Consider the following 15693-nt stretch of genomic DNA (forward strand, 5'->3'; position numbering starts at 1 on the left):
TTTGGCTTTGGTTACCAGGAAACTTGGAGCCAACTCAATAAATAATGGTAGTGACATGAATAAGAGAACCTGCCACAATGTAGTACTCTGCTTTTAAGAATTCTTCATCCTAAATGTAATTATACAAAAGATGATCATCCTAATAGCTGTTGGTTATCTAAGTAAACCATCAGGCACATTCCTTATGATAAATTAAGCAGGGAGGAAATTACTGAGAATTATTTAATGCTGATATATCTTACATGTTTTTTAAAATTTTTTTTGAGATAGGGTCTCACTCTGTCACTCAGGCTGGAGTGCAGTGGCTTGATCTCAGCTCACTGCAACCTCCACCTCCCAGGTTCAAGTGATTCTCCTGCCTCAGCCTCCCAAGTAGCTGGGATTACAGGCATACACCACCATACCTGGCTAATTTTGTATTTTCAATAGAACTGGAGTTTCACCATATTGGTTAGGCTGGTCTTGAACTCCTGACCTCAAGTGATCCACCCACCTTGGCTTCCCAAAGTGCTGGGATTACAGGTGTGAGCCACCGCACCCGCCCTTGATATACCTTTTAAATAGTTAACTTTAATATGCACAATATAATGTTCAGTGTCCATAAGGAGCTTTTTTTCTGAGAGGGTAATAAGATGTGGGTCTAGTACAGCTGCAGGATAATTTTTGATTATTTAAATCTTATATTATTGGATGCCACATTTAGTTTAATGGAAGAAAACACAACAGCAAATAAACTATGATTTCTAAGTGAATCTTCTTGGCTTATGAAATTAATTCTGTTATTTATTGAATACTCATAGTACATCAAGTATTATTCCAGATAATGTGTAGACATTCCATTTAGAGCACTGAAAATCTAGAGGAAGAGTTACACATTGAGTAGCGGTAGTGTGTTAAAAAGTTGGCTTGAGAGAACATATTGTTAAATTTGCAGAAAGCTTAGAAGCTAGTTGATATCACAACAGTAGCTAGAAATTACCATGATGAGAGTAGGTACACCATGGAATGCAGCACCTGCTACAAATCAGGGCTTCCTTCCACCACACCACCAAAGAGCCAGTTGGTAAACATACGTAACACAACACTGAAGTAGAGTGAGGCCCTAGTACTAATGATCAACTCAGAGTTGCAATCAGAGATTTTGGCTCCTAGCTATCATAGACTATGTAATTCATGACAGATGTTCTTAGCAATGCAAGTCAGCTGATGATTTTCTCTTTTAATTAATTGTCTAATTAAGCATGTGCAGATTTGTGCTCACTTAAGGAGCACATTTGTTGTCAATATGTAAACACTGTTAACAAACTAGAATAGTTTCCTAAAATAAATTTGGCTCCCAGGCTATAGGGTTCTCAGTTAGGTTCAATACTTGTGTATAGTCCTTGTTTTTGGAGGGGCTGCATGAGGTCAGTAAGTTCAACCTCGTCTGTCCATGCCACCAGCTGGTGGTATTTGCTCACCTTGTGGAATGACTGCAGATGGGGCTGGGGAAGATACTCAAAGGGGTTCAATGTGGGAGGTGTAGTAACTAGGGTCATTCTCTGATGTTTCCAATAGATATCTTGGTAAAGTTGAGGAGGATGTCCTTCAAATTGTGGTCAGAACTGCCTGGCAGTCAGTTAAAACTAAGGTGTCGCCAGGAGTTTGAGAGAGCTGCACCAAGGCATTTTCCTTTATGATGCAGTCTTCAGGAGTGGGCTGAAAAACAAAATGTCGTGATGTCCCTCACTCCCCAGAACATCCTGGGACTAAGGTATTCTCTCTCCAAGAGTTCAGTTGCTGCTCTCCCAACATTGTCACAAAATCAGTGTATCCCATTCCAGTAGCTGTAACTTCATCTTTTTTCCCATTTACCTCCTATTTTCATCTAGAACTTTTGTCTGGAAAGGTCAGGCATAAAAGAGAATAAAACAGATCTCTGGAACTTTTCTAAGAGATCCCTGGTCCCTCTTATACCTGACCTTTCCAAACACAAGGTCTAGGTGAAAATAGAGAATATGGGCTGGGCATGGTGGCTCATGCCTGTAATCCTAGCACTTTGGGAGGCCAAGGAGGGCGGATCACCTGATGTTAGGCGTTCGAGACCAGCCTGACCAACATGGTGAAGCCCCATCTCTACTAAAAATACAAAAATTAGCTGGGTGTGGTGGCGCATGCCTGTAATCCCAGCTACTCGGGAAGCTGAGGCAGGAGATCACTTGAACTTCGGAGGTGGACGTTGCAGTGAGCTGAGATTGGCCACTGCAGCCTTGAACTCTGAGCCTCAAGTGATCCTCCCGCCTCAGCCTCCCTTGTTGCTGGGATTACAGATGTGAGCCCTTGCTCCCAGCTCTCACACTGATTTTTGAGAGGTATACACAACCAAGTGGTTCTTATATTTATGACCAAGGACTATGTCAACCCAACAGGAAAATTAGGTGGCTGAAATATAATTAAATTTGAACCTCCTAGAATCCTTTTTATGCCTGGTTGCTACCAAAAGGGTGGACCAACGCTATTGGCCCGGGATTGCTGTGGGAGGGAGAAAAGATGCACCATGTCCAGGAATGGTCATGGCAGTAACCCACATTTTCAAAATAAGTCTTTATAACCCCTGCCCCTTTTATTCTGATTACTATTCAGGAATCAGCTGAGGTAAGAATGAGTCCTTTCTGGGGACAGGTGCATTAAGTGACCAAACAGCCAGGAGCTGGTGAGAGAGGTGGACAGTTTTTGAGAAGGCCATTCCAATGCTCAATGATACCACATGACAATGGATGGTAGGGTGTAAGAAAGGTTCATTGAATACCTTGTCTAACAGCTCATTGCTGAGTAGCTTTTGTGCTATAGGGTGCATCCCATTGTCAGACTGAAAATGTTCCAGAAAGCAACACACGTGACGCACATTAACTTAACTTTACGGGTCCTACTGTTGGGACTAGAGCCATATGATTGGACTGGAATGGCAATTCTGTAACTTGAATAAGTGTCAATATTGCTGTGGCACCACCAAGAGTTCTGAGCGGGGAGGAGTCAAAGATTCATTATAGTCAGTCTGTCAGAAGCATGAGGGAGCTCCCTATATGTGATGTGTCCTCTCTCACCATGAGACAAATGAGTCAACTTCTGGCAGTCACAAGTTGGGCATGCAGTGGCGGCTTCTGCATTAGAAACATGGAGCCCTCTATCTTGTGCCCTATGTGTAATGGGGGTGTGTTGCCATGTATGTACAGGCAGCAATGTTGGCAATCTGGATGTTCAGGCTTGATCAGCAGCTTGATTCCAATCATTCCCATGCTTATGGTGAGTACCTACACGAACTACCCAAATAGTTCAATCAGTAGCCATAACTTTTGTCTGTAGTTTGCAGACCCTTAAAGGGGTGTCTTTAATCTGCTTGTCTATAGTCTTCCAGGTGGCAAACCAAACAGGTAGGCCACAGGCAACTGCCCAAGAGTCAGTAAAAATGTAACAGGTTTATCAAGGGCAGTATGGGCTAGAGACATGAGAATAGCCTTTAGTCTAGCTCAGTGACGACCACTAGGTTTCAGCTCAGCCAGACTATCAGTGAACCAGGCCCAGGCATTTAGAGGAGGTTCTACGAACTGAGGGTGCTCTTGAACCAGTGGCTTTGCTTCAGGTGACAGAGCGGTGAATAAGTTTTTTTTTTTTTTTTCCTCTAAAGGATCACTACTCAGCTGAGTGTGGTGGCTTACATCTACAATTCTAGCATTTTGGGAGACTGAGGCAGGAGGATACTTTGAGGCCAGGGCTTTGAAACCAGCCTGGGTAACATAGTGAGACCCCATCTCTACAAGTAAACAAAAACAATTAGCCAGGAGTGGTAGTGCCAGCTACTCAGTAGGCTGAGGCAGGAGGATCACCTGAGCCCAGGAGTTTCAGGCTGCAGTGAACTATGATCACGCCACTGCACTCCAGCCTGGACAATAGAGTGACAGCCTGTCTCAGCAACAGCGGCAATAACAACAACAACAAAAATACCGTGACCCTTTTACATGTAAAGCTGAGATGTTACTGGGGTTGGGCTGGCTGCATTCTTGAATATGTCATTTCTGTTTGACATCTGGGGCTTGTTTGCTCCTTTTTCACTTTATTAGTCATTGAGTCCAAGTTGGCCCACCTCAAAATGATTATCGGCTGGAGAGTCACAAAGCCTCCATGGGTCTAGTGTTCAGTTTCCAGAAGAGCTCGGTGACAGGCTAATGGAGGTCTACCTGGTAACTATGTTAGGGAGGCAGTGAGTCCTAAACTTCAAGGTGCACCTTCATGTGAAGGTTGCTTTTCTTTTCCAGAGGCTCTAATTGGCAAAACCACCAGTCATACACTTGTAACCCAAAGGAGTCATTAGGGCTGTGGGGTCCCAAAGATACTAACAATTGTCTATACATGGCTCTTCTTGATCAGGGTAATCCCCGCTGTCACATATGAACATCACTATATAGACATGGAAAGCATCAATACCAATTAAACCTTCAGCCTTGGAAGCCATGGCAATAATACATTGTTATCTTTCATTCTTCTCTGCAAACTATGCTGCCCAAACCCCATTAACTGAATATGGCCATCCTTCCCTACCACCCTCTCCCAGGACTGACTATGAGGATGACTTTGGCACCTGTATCCAAACCATAAAAATGTGAGAATCTCACCCCACTGAACAGATGCATCCCTCTTGAAGACCTGGAGCCCTTGGTCCTACTTCTTCTTCTTTTTTTTAAATAATTTATTTATTTTACTTTAGGTGCATACTATATCTGGCATTTCTCCCCATGTTATCCCTCCCCACCCTCCCCTCCCTCCCCACCCCCCACTGTCTCTCCCCTACCCCCCCAACTGTCCCCTGTGTGTGATGCTCCTCTCCCTGAGTTCACCTGGTCTCGTTGTTCAACACCCACCTATGAGTGAGAACACACGGTGTTCATCTTTCTTCCTAAAGCAGTTGAGATCAGGGCTTTGGGGAGGGAGGGATTAAGGGTGCAGAGGGAGAGAATGGCTTTGCACCACTAAGAAATATTTATTTTGAGTTTTGATTGGCCTGGTGGTGGCATTCTAGCTCCCTGAAACAAACCACCAATGTTTTCAGTGCACACAAAGCCCTGCAAATTAGGCAGTAAGTTATCATTGACAGCATCTGTTTCAGTTTTGGGGATCTCTTGATTCAACAGCCACATCTCACATTGCTTTTCAGCTAGGGATGAGTGTGGGTTTGCATTTTTGGTTGTAGTAGAGGCTTTTATAAAGGAGTCTACTTTAATCCAGGGGATTTGCAGCTCTATTGTCAAGATCATATATTTTAAGTTCTCATTATGTTTGAATACAAGAGTTAGGTGGGAAGTTTTCCAGGGCTGTGGGTCTGACTTTTATAATTCATCGAGTCAGTTTCTCATTCTCTAGGGGATTGCTTCCATCAGCATTGTAAATCTAGTCCTGGGCAGTAAGAGCTTAAATAGCATGCAGTGACTCATTTATGGTTTCTCCTGGGAGTTATTTCTTCTTAGGGAAGTCTCTCCAAGGGGCCTAAAGCTCCCTTGTAGAAGTCAGGATTCACTGCAGAAACTAACAAGAAAACTGGGGCCTTTGCCATTATCTCTGAATGGGTTTAAGGTTGGCTTGATAGCCTGCAGGAGGAACCGAGTTGTAAGATGTCCCAGCTGTTGCCATTCTTCCTTAACAAGCATGGTGTGCTCTGCCCCTTCATTTCCCAAGTAAATCAGCCAATTTCTGCTCAGAGCCCTTATACACTTCCGTCTGTTCTTACTCAGTGTAGGAACTTCTGCCTCTAACTGCTGTCTGAAAGGAGGTGAGACTTTTCCCTCTGTGCTCCTCCCGCTACTTACCAGGATGGATTTGTGTTTCTTGTTACAATGGGGCTGACCATCAGATTGGTAGCATTTCCCTCTTGCCCATAGGAGTGCTATCAAAACCAGACAACTATCTTTGAATCTACCTCTGTGAACTTGTCCTGCAATTATCTCCCCAGTTTCTCCTCCATAACAATGAAATGAAGGGCCATTTATAGCCTTGTTAAAACACAGAAGGTGTTAAAAACTTTGTAAGGATGAAAAATTATAGAGGGCTATCAAAAATACATACCCATTGGTCACATGAAATGTCAAGCCCATATCATGGTGATATTGCTCTACCGTGGTGTAAACAGCATATTTGACTCCTCTTCTGTGAAAATTGAGACCAATTTGAATTTATATGATGAAGCTATTTCTTTTTCCTTAAACTAAATAATGTTGCCTACTCTGCTCTTGAACATAACTCCCATTTTATGTTCTTTTGCTTCCTGTATAACAGAAGGGAGATGGGGTGATAGATAAAGCCGAGCTGCAGGAAGCTTGTGACCAGGCCAACCTGAGTTTAGATGAGAAGCTCCTGGACCAGCTGTTTGACTACTGCGATGTGGATAACGATGGCCTCATTAACTATCTGGAATTTGCAAATTTTCTTAACTGGAAAGACAAAGTGCTTCTTAAAGAATATGAAGAGAGGGTCATTATTAAAGGTATTTAATTTTTTTAAGGTTTGCTGAATTCTTTTTTAAAAAAATATTTAAAATTTATTATTATTTTTAATGGACACAAGATCTCACTATGTTGCCCAGGCTGGTCTCAAACTCCTGGGTTCAAGGGATTCTCTTGCTTTGGCCTTCCAAAGTGCTGAGATTATTGGTATGAGCCAGCATACTTAGCCATTTGCTGAATTCTTAAATAGACTTCTATATTTTTATATGAGTTCAGCTATACTCAACTTCAATATTATATGAAAAATAAAAATATGCATATGCACGTTTATTTGCTTATGTATAGAATATCTGTGCAAGTGTAAGAAAAAAATCAATAACATTTATTATTTCCAGGAAGAGGCAGTTGGATGGCTGAGGTACAGCGTGGCAATGAGACTCATTTTTTCATCTATTTTTTTGTATCTTTTGAGTTTGAACTATGTATTATTCAAAAAAATTAAAAGCACAAAACCTATACCGAAGCTCAAAATATGAAAGACAGTTTCTCAGAAACCTGTTTAAAAACGATTATCTAATTAGCTCCCTTTCCCAGGAAAAATAGAATTTGACATAAAGTTAGATTTTTTGAATTTTGTGTAAAAAGGAAAAACAGAATAATCTTTACTTTTGATTCAAATGTTGTAACGTTTATATCAAGCTTGTCCAACACATGGTTCCAGACAGCTTTGAATGCTGACCAACACGAATCTTAAAATGCTATGAGTTTTTTTGCCATTTTTTTTTTTTTAAGCTCATCAGCTATCCTTAGTGTTAGTGGATTTTATGTGTGGTCCAAGACAATTCTGCTTCTTCCAGTGAGGCCCAGGGGAGCCAAATGATTGGATACCTCTAGCTTACATTTTATCTTTCTGTATCATTACATTTATAGACATAAACATTTATACATATACACAGCATATGTGTGTGTATATATATATCTTAAGCATATTTAAAATAACACTTTAATACTATTAAAGACTTTTTAAAATTTAACTTTTAAATTTCTTTTCCTCCTCCTCCACCTCTTTCTCCTCCTTCTTCCTCTTCTTCTTTCTTCCTTCTTCATTCTTTCTTCTTTCTTCTTCTCCTGGGGCAGGGTCTTCCTCTGTTGCCCGGGCTGGAGTGCAGTGGTGTCATCTTGGCTCACTGCAACCTCTGCCTCCCAGGCTTAAGTGATTCTTGTGCCTCAGCCTCTAGAGTAGTTGGGATTATGGTTGGCATGTGCCACCATGCCTGGCTAATTTTTTGCATTTTTAGCAGAGATAGGGTTTCACCATGTTGCCTAGGCTGATCTCAAACTCCTGGTCTCAAGTGATCCTCCTGTCTTGGCCTTCCAAAGTGCTAGGATGACAGGCATGAGCCACCATGCCTAGCCAGCTTTCACATTTCTAAGGAATTAAGAAAAGGTTTTTTGGTTTCTATGAATTACAGTTCAGTTCCCTCATGCTGATATATTATGATTTACTAAACAATTTCTTCACTCTATAAAATTTAGGTTGTTTCTAGATATTTTAAAAGTAATATGCACAATGCTATAATGATCATCTCTCAAAAAGCTTTTTATTTCTCATTTCTTATGAATGTTATTATTGTCCCAGAAGTAACTCTCTATTTTCATTTTGCTTTTCTAAATCATTTTAGTGATTTGCAATTTTATCAGCTAAATCTGTGAGGTTTTACTTCAATCTCACTACCATTGAGTGTTATTTCAAACAAACAGTCTTGCATTCTTGTACTTTAGTTTATAATAATACGGCATTTGTTTTAATTTTTTTGACACACTCTTGTTTGCCCAGGCTAGAATGCAGTGGTGCAATTATAGCTCACTGCAGCCTTGAACTCTTGGGCTCAAGGGATTCTCCTGCCTCAGCCTCTGGAGTGGCTGTGTTGCTCAGGTTGGTTGTGAACTTCTGGCTTGAGGGATCCTCTTTCCCTAGCCTCCCAATATGCTGGGATTACAGGCATGAGCCCCTGCACCCAGCCTACCCTAATTTTTGTATCTTAATTATTAGAGGTGTAACTTTTAAAAAAGATGGTTTACATTTTTATTTCCTCTTGGAATGTCTCTCTTCTAAAAACTGGAGCTACCACTATTTTCACTTTTATTTTTGGGACATGCCTTTCTGTTAGGTCAAAACCAAATTTTGGTCTCTCCTGATGCTGTGAGCCCTTATGGGCTAGCCTTTCTATTCTGTCCACTAGGAAAACATCAGAATCTTCTCTACCTAATGAAGCTTTTCATAGAAAACAGCTCTACTCCAACTCTTTCATAAACAGGGGGTGACAGAGCTTCCTTCTTGGCACAACTCATGAAGTAATGGCAGAAAGCAAAAGCTTATTTCAGACCAGAGAGTTCTTCGATTTGTTTCTGTTTTCTGGACCCTGATTTCTTCAGCCATTTCCAATGGAGTCCTTGAGGATTTTCATCTTCTAGGATTTTAGGGTAGGAACTGTTAAGTTTGTGGTCAGTAGGTCTGGAAGGGTCCCAGGAACGTTCTGCCAAAATTTTCCTGATATCAAATTCTGTCCTACTGTTGACTTCTGGAGAAAAGGGGGTAAGTAATCTTTCAATTTTTTGAGAAATTCTTTTTCAAACCTTGTCCAGATTTCACTTTTGATGAGGTGGAGGATTAGAGGATCTGGAACAGTGGGCCTGAGCATATTCATAGCAGCAATCGGCAGGAACTGAGTGTGGGGGAAGGTGGGAAGGGGGAGAGGAGTGCATTCTTTAGAGAGGCAAGTCCTTTCTAGGTTGCCACGGTTTCCATCTTTTTCTAATACCGGCAGGCCACTTGCCTTTGCAACCCTTGCTTGGGCTCCCCTAGAACCTTTAGAATTCTTCTAAAGATGGAAACACCACAGCGCTCTCTAGTGGTACCTATGGAGTAACCAGATCTTTGAAAAAGATTGCAGGAATTTATTCCTAAATTCAGGATTGACTCAGTAAAGCAAATCTGCAAAAGAGGACAGAGTCTTACAACTACAGTTCCACCTCAGGGTTTTCTTTTGTACACTGACTTGTCAGGAGTTAGTTATAGAAACAGTTCTTGAGCTCACAGTGAGTCCTTATCCTCTCCCTCAATGTTGTAATGCATGCTCCCCACCAAGTAGGTGTGGAATTTTCAACTACAAGCATGTCTTGTCTTATTTCTCTCTAGAGCATAGTGCTAGGAAAAACTTTGTAGTTCAAGTTAAATATTAAAATACACTCTTTTTTTTAAATGGATGGAATCTATGTTTACATTTGCTCTCTCATATTTCAAAGCTTTATTCTAGAATGAAGTGAGTGGAGTGGCAGAAGAAAACATTAGGCCATGTTCAGATTTCCTGGTGTATGACATTGGCCTGAACTTACTCTTCCACAGCGGGGTGCTGGGCCAGTGGAGGGGTCATGCCAGCTGTTTCCATTAGCAAGAAGAGACGAGATGGGAAAACTTATCCTGTTGCAGAGCAGCAAGTACTAAGTAGTAATGTATTCCTGCATTTCTTCTTTCCCTTTTCTTCTTAAAGGTAGAAAACCAGATTATGTAAACCCTACTGAGGCTTATGTTGAAGAATCTGAACCAACTCTCCTCATAAAGCCAGAAGATATTTTCTTAAAAGAACCAGGGAGCACAGAAAAGACTCTCCGGACACTTCTGAGACCAAGTGATAAAGTTTCTAACGACTATAAGACAACTTCTTCTGAGATCAATGCAGTTGTAGGAGCCATTCCTTCTACTTGTATGTCACTTATTTGTCAAGCATCGACAAACATGGAAGCAAACTGTCCTCTCTCTGTCCTTGCATTGTCCCCTGCCTTTCTCCACTAAGGCCCTCGAAGCCTTGTACCTTGCATTTAATTCTGTATTCTAACCACCTGGGGAAGAGAGGCCCACATATAAATGTTGATTGAACTGAATTGCCAATGATGACCAAAGTAAAATGATTCTTTATAGATTAATGAAATGGAAACCATTATAGATCAGAACATCGAATGTTATACATTGTAGTAATTCAGGCTCCACCCAGTACTAATATTAGAAGATTTTAAAACCATATGATTCTTAGTTCCATACATATCTGCCTCCAAATATTTAAAGAGCTTTTACAAAACATTTCTCTGAATATTCATTCCTCATGTGTTAGCTTGCTGGGGCTGCTGTATCAAAGTACCACAAACTGGTGTCTTAACAGAATTTTATTGTCTCACAGTTTTGGAGGCTTGAAGTGCAAGGTGTCAGTAGGATTGGTTCCTCTGGTGGGTTGTAAAGGAGAATCTGTCCATTCCTCTCCTCTAGTTTCTGGTGATTTGCTAGCAGTCTTTGGCACTACTTGGCTTCTTCAGCATCACCCTGCTCTCTGCCTTCATCTTCACATGGTGTTCTCCCCATTTTCATGTCTATGTCCAAATTTCTCTGTCTTACAAGGACTCTAGCCATATTAGGTTAGGGGCCCACCATACTCCGGTAGGGCCTCATCTTAATTAATTACACCTGAAATGACCTTATTTCCAAATAAGGTCACACTCTGAGGTAGTGGAGGTTAGGACTTCAACATATAAATTTTGGAAGGAGACAATTCAACCCGTAACACCCCTATGTCAACATGAAGCATGACAAATGTTGGTTATTTAGAAAGACTATTTTTTGTTGATCAAGATTATATCCTTGGACTAAGGACATCATTAAGGATTTACATGTTCTCAACTGGATTTTATAGACATGTTACATGTTCTCAACTGGATTTTATGGACATGCTATACATTCCAGAGTAATGAAATCTTGCTACTCTTTTTAGACTGTGTTGTCCAATAGAAATATAATTGAAGTCATCTATGCATTTACACATTTTTTAGCATTAAAGAAAATCAGGCTGGGCATAGAAGCTCATGCCTATAATCCCAGAACCTTGGGAGGCCAGGGTGGGAGGATCACTTGAGAAAAGGACTTCAAGACCAGCCTGGGCAACATAAGGAGACCCTGTCTCTACAAAAAATGCAAAAATTAGTGGGGGTATAGTGGCAAACTCCTGTAGTCTCAGCAACTTGGGAGGCTGAGGTGGGAGGATCACTTGAGTCCAGGATTTCAATGCTGCAGTGAGCTATGATCATTGCCACTGCATTCTAGCCTGGGTGACAGAGTGAGACCCTGTCACACACACACACAAAAAGCTATGTTAAAAAAAGAAACAGGTGAAATTAATTTTAATACTATATATATTCAAAATATTATTTCAATAACTAATCAATTAACAATTATTAAATATTTTGCTTTTTAGTACTAAAATGTTTGAATTTTACATTTGGATTACACCAAAATTCTTCCTAGCCACATTTTAAGTGCCCAGTATGCACATGTGACTGGTGGCTACTATGTTACACAGCTTTGTTTTAGAATGTCTGTTTTCCTTCCCCATCAATGACCTAGGTTACCCCATTTCTGGTGTTCCAACCATTCGATCTGACATTCCTGCTCCCCGAATTCGTCGCATCAGTGACAGAACTAATTATGGTGAACAGGGTAATGCTTATTCACTACTCTATCCTAACGTCTTCGCCCAGAAAGGAGTGTTTGAAAGAGACTTCTTCAAGACCAGATCAAAAGAAGAGGTATAGCATATAAGCATACAAAAATGGAAATGTTTTATCTATTCAACAACTACTATTTTAGACTTTTCAAAATTTGGTTTTTATATTTACAAAAGTCTACAGGATCCCCAAGTATAGGATTCTTGATGAATAATGCTCAACTTGGTTGTGACATTCAGTACAATTCTTGAGGTAGAATTTGCGCTGTGATAGGAAGAGTAAATTCATATCGTACATCCAATATGGCCCATGTAAAGAAGAAAAATATTTTTCTAAAACATGTAATACTATTCTTAGTTGAGAAAAGGAACAGGATCAATCCCTTTCTAATGTAAGCATCCTGATGGCCTTGAGCCTCTAGAACTAAGAGTGGTCATGAGTATGGTCACTCTGCCATCCTTCTTGTCCACTGGTATCATATGTCTCAGATTATCTGTGATAAGCGTTGATTTAAAATATTCTGTCTTGTTGCCACATCACAGATAAGGTCATAAATCTGTTTTATTTGTTTACTTTTGACCTAGAAAATGTGGTGCTCACATCCGAGATGATCCTCTTCCTAGATGGGTAATAAAGCCAGCTAGGTTAGAATAGCCACTGGGGTGCTGTGGGCCAGACATTGATAGCTGTGCTGTTAGACCAGCCTGTCTAGATCTGTGCTTATGGAAAGCAGGTGTAATTCAGAACCTTCATAGCTGGAGCTGGAAATGATATAGGAAAAGACATACGATGCCTTCTCAAACTTCAGATGAAGGGTTAATGGCCTGGAAACTTATTAAATACTAACTGAATCAGTGGCAGATGCATTCCAGCAATTTTCAGAGGGAGGCAGGGCAGAGAGGAAGGGGAGACAGATGCTGATGCCTGCTTAGTGGCCCCAAAGGAGGAACCCAGTATCCTTCCTGCGGGTCAAAGAAGAAACACCTCCAGGTTGTGTTTTCACTTCCCTCAGTCACTGTGAAAGGCCTTTGAAATAGAACTTCAGGGTTTCCAAAAGAAACAGAAATCTCCTGCTTGTTTCATAATGCCTAAAAATTCTTTTAACTAGGAAGTCATCCTTTATCCCACAATTCTAGACCAAAGGTAAGAAGTCAAAAGACTTGCTTGGAATAACAATGTTAACTTGAGGATAGATAGATTTCAGTAGACGTGTTAGCTAGTCGGCATGCTACTGATAGAATGCCAAGCCAGTGGAGCAAAGCCTCTCAAGGAGTGGGAAAGGAAGCAGGGGAGAAGGTCTGGGATGCTCAAGACTGACTTAAACCATTCCTAAGTTCACTCTGCAGGGGCCTTCTTTAACTACCAGTGGGTGGGGAAAATAGCAACTATGCATAGGGGTATTGTGCTTTTGCTTTATAGCTGCAGTTGCTAGCAGCTCTGCTCTTCTGAATTTCAGAATTTGCTTTGTATTTGAGTAGTATTTAATTTGTATTTAATTGCACTAATTTCCCACAAGGGTACATCATTTCTAGGGGATCTTTTAATAGTTGAGATTCTGTTTAATAAATGTATTCTGCAACTATTTTATTTCTTTGGCTTTCCTATTCACTGTCGAACCTTTTCATTTCCCCTTTTGTTTTTTTTCTGAATGCTTCATAGTAAATGCTTCTTTTTTTTTTTTTTTTTTTTTTTTAAATAAAGACGGGGTTTCACCATGTTAGTCAGTCTGGTCTTGAACTCCCGACCTCAGGTGATCTGCCTGCCTTGGCCTCCAATTTAGTCTTTTTAAAAAATTTTGTTTTCACATATTTTATTCCCACTACTCATTCTATCCTTTCTTCCCACTACTAGTTCTTACTTTCCTTACTTATATTTTCCTTGAGACATAAGAAGCATGTTTTCCCCCACCTTCATCTGCTTTAATAATTATCACTATAGAGATACTAGGTTGCTGATTGTCAGTGTGGTCGGCTTTTAGTGTGCTCACTTAATCATGGGTACACTGTCTGCCATTTGCACACAGTTAAAGTTCCAACGGACCAGTTAGATACATTTTATAAATGTTCATGTTTTATAAAAACTTGGCCATGCCCGGTGGCTCAGGCTGAGGCGGGTGGATCACTTGAGGTCAGGAGTTCAAGACCAGCCTGGCCAGCATGGTGAAACTTCGTCTCTACTGAAAATACAAAAAAATTGGCCAGGTGTGATAGTGCACACCTGTAATCCCAGCTACTTGGGAGGCTGAGGCAGGAGAATCGCTTGAAGGCAGGAGGCGGAGGCTGCAGTGAGCCAAGCTTGTCCCACTGCACTCCAGCCTGGGCAACAGAGTGAGACTCTGTCTCAAAAAGAAAGAGAGAAAGAGAGAGAGAGAGAAAGAGAGGGAGGGAGGGAGAGAGGAAGGGAGGAAGGAAAGAAGGAAGGGAGGGAACCTAATGTTCAAGTGGCTTAGGTGACATAAACTAGACCAAAGTGACAATAAGTGACTGAAATGGAACTCAAACCTAGCAAGTCTTCTATCCTTATTTTATTCACTCCTTTTACTTGAATTTTGCTACCTCACCTTAAAACAATGAAACATTTAAAGTTAAAAGTAATTTTATATATTGGCTAGTATATTTGAACACTCTCATATTCATATCAAAATTATTTCTGAGCTCATAGCATTAGAATTTTGATATTTTCTCGTTTTATATATATATATATATACACACACACACACACACACACACACAAGCACATACACACACATACTTTTTTGGAATACGTATCCATAGTCATAGATGTTATAAAGGTATTTTTCATTAAAAATTTTAAAACATAAAAATCATGGTCTATTTTAATTGCTTTTTCCCAGATTGCAGAGATATTGTGTAACATTGGTGTCAAGCTTTCTGGTGAAGAATTTGAAAATGTATGGAATCTTGCATCAAAAAAGCATCACAGAGGAGAAGTTTGTGTTGAGAACATCAGAAATGTTCTAGATGAGCTACAGCATGCAGACCGGATCAAATGTAAAACACCCATGTGATATTTTTGGAGTTCATTCATTCAAACAAAAGAATTATTAACTCTGTGTTTATCTAAAATGCTCAATCCATTCTTGTTTTAGATATTATGTTAGAGATTCATCAATCACAGTGGTAAGATTCATATGCCTGTATGCGTTGCTAATAAATTAGATTTTGGATTTTGAAATTTGTTGTTTTCCATAAAGCACCCACAAGCTTGACAAATGCTTGAAGAGTTAACATTCAGCCTCAGCAAAGACATAGTTCAGAATGATAATAGAAGTTTGGTAGGCCCAAGAATTCCATCCGGTTTAGTTGGTGGTCTGAATTCAAAGTGTGATTTGTGATGCCAAGTTTAATTTTCTTTGTTGGTTAAGCCATCTTGCACTGCAATTTCTGTCACAGGTGATCAAAATGTAGTAACACACCAAGAGTAAGGGGATTCATGTTTATGTCGTGGACTGGAAGCTGGACTAGAAAAGCTGGATCTTGTGTATGGAACTACAGGTGAAAAATTTTAAGGAGTAAAATAAAAAAATAAAAAGCGAACCTGATTTCCTTACATTTCCTTTTTCATTGAAAAGTTACTTGTCTTTTAAAAATGAATTCTTTAAAGGAACAAATGAAAAATATAGCTAGTGAAGCTCTTTCCATATATTAAATAC

The 15693-nt window shown here is 40.3% G+C and overlaps 1 protein-coding gene across 1 annotated transcript in view; it reads left to right on the top strand.

Moving 5' to 3' along the window:
* EFHB (EF-hand domain family member B) overlaps window positions 1-15100 on the top strand; it is a 48620-nt gene extending 33520 nt beyond the window's left edge. Inside the window, exons 10-13 of the mRNA XM_012466724.2 lie at window positions 6304-6511; window positions 10022-10234; window positions 11920-12101; window positions 14875-15100. Of these exons, the coding sequence (XP_012322147.2) occupies window positions 6304-6511; window positions 10022-10234; window positions 11920-12101; window positions 14875-15048 (777 nt within the window). The 3' untranslated portion in view covers window positions 15049-15100. The remainder of the gene's footprint in view (window positions 1-6303; window positions 6512-10021; window positions 10235-11919; window positions 12102-14874) is intronic.
* The last annotated feature ends 593 nt before the right edge of the window (window positions 15101-15693 follow it).

Source organism: Aotus nancymaae, unplaced genomic scaffold, assembly GCF_030222135.1.
Source record: "Aotus nancymaae isolate 86718 unplaced genomic scaffold, 86718_ANA_hifiasm-v0.15.2.pri h1tg000019l, whole genome shotgun sequence".
Taxonomy (NCBI): domain Eukaryota; kingdom Metazoa; phylum Chordata; class Mammalia; order Primates; family Aotidae; genus Aotus; species Aotus nancymaae.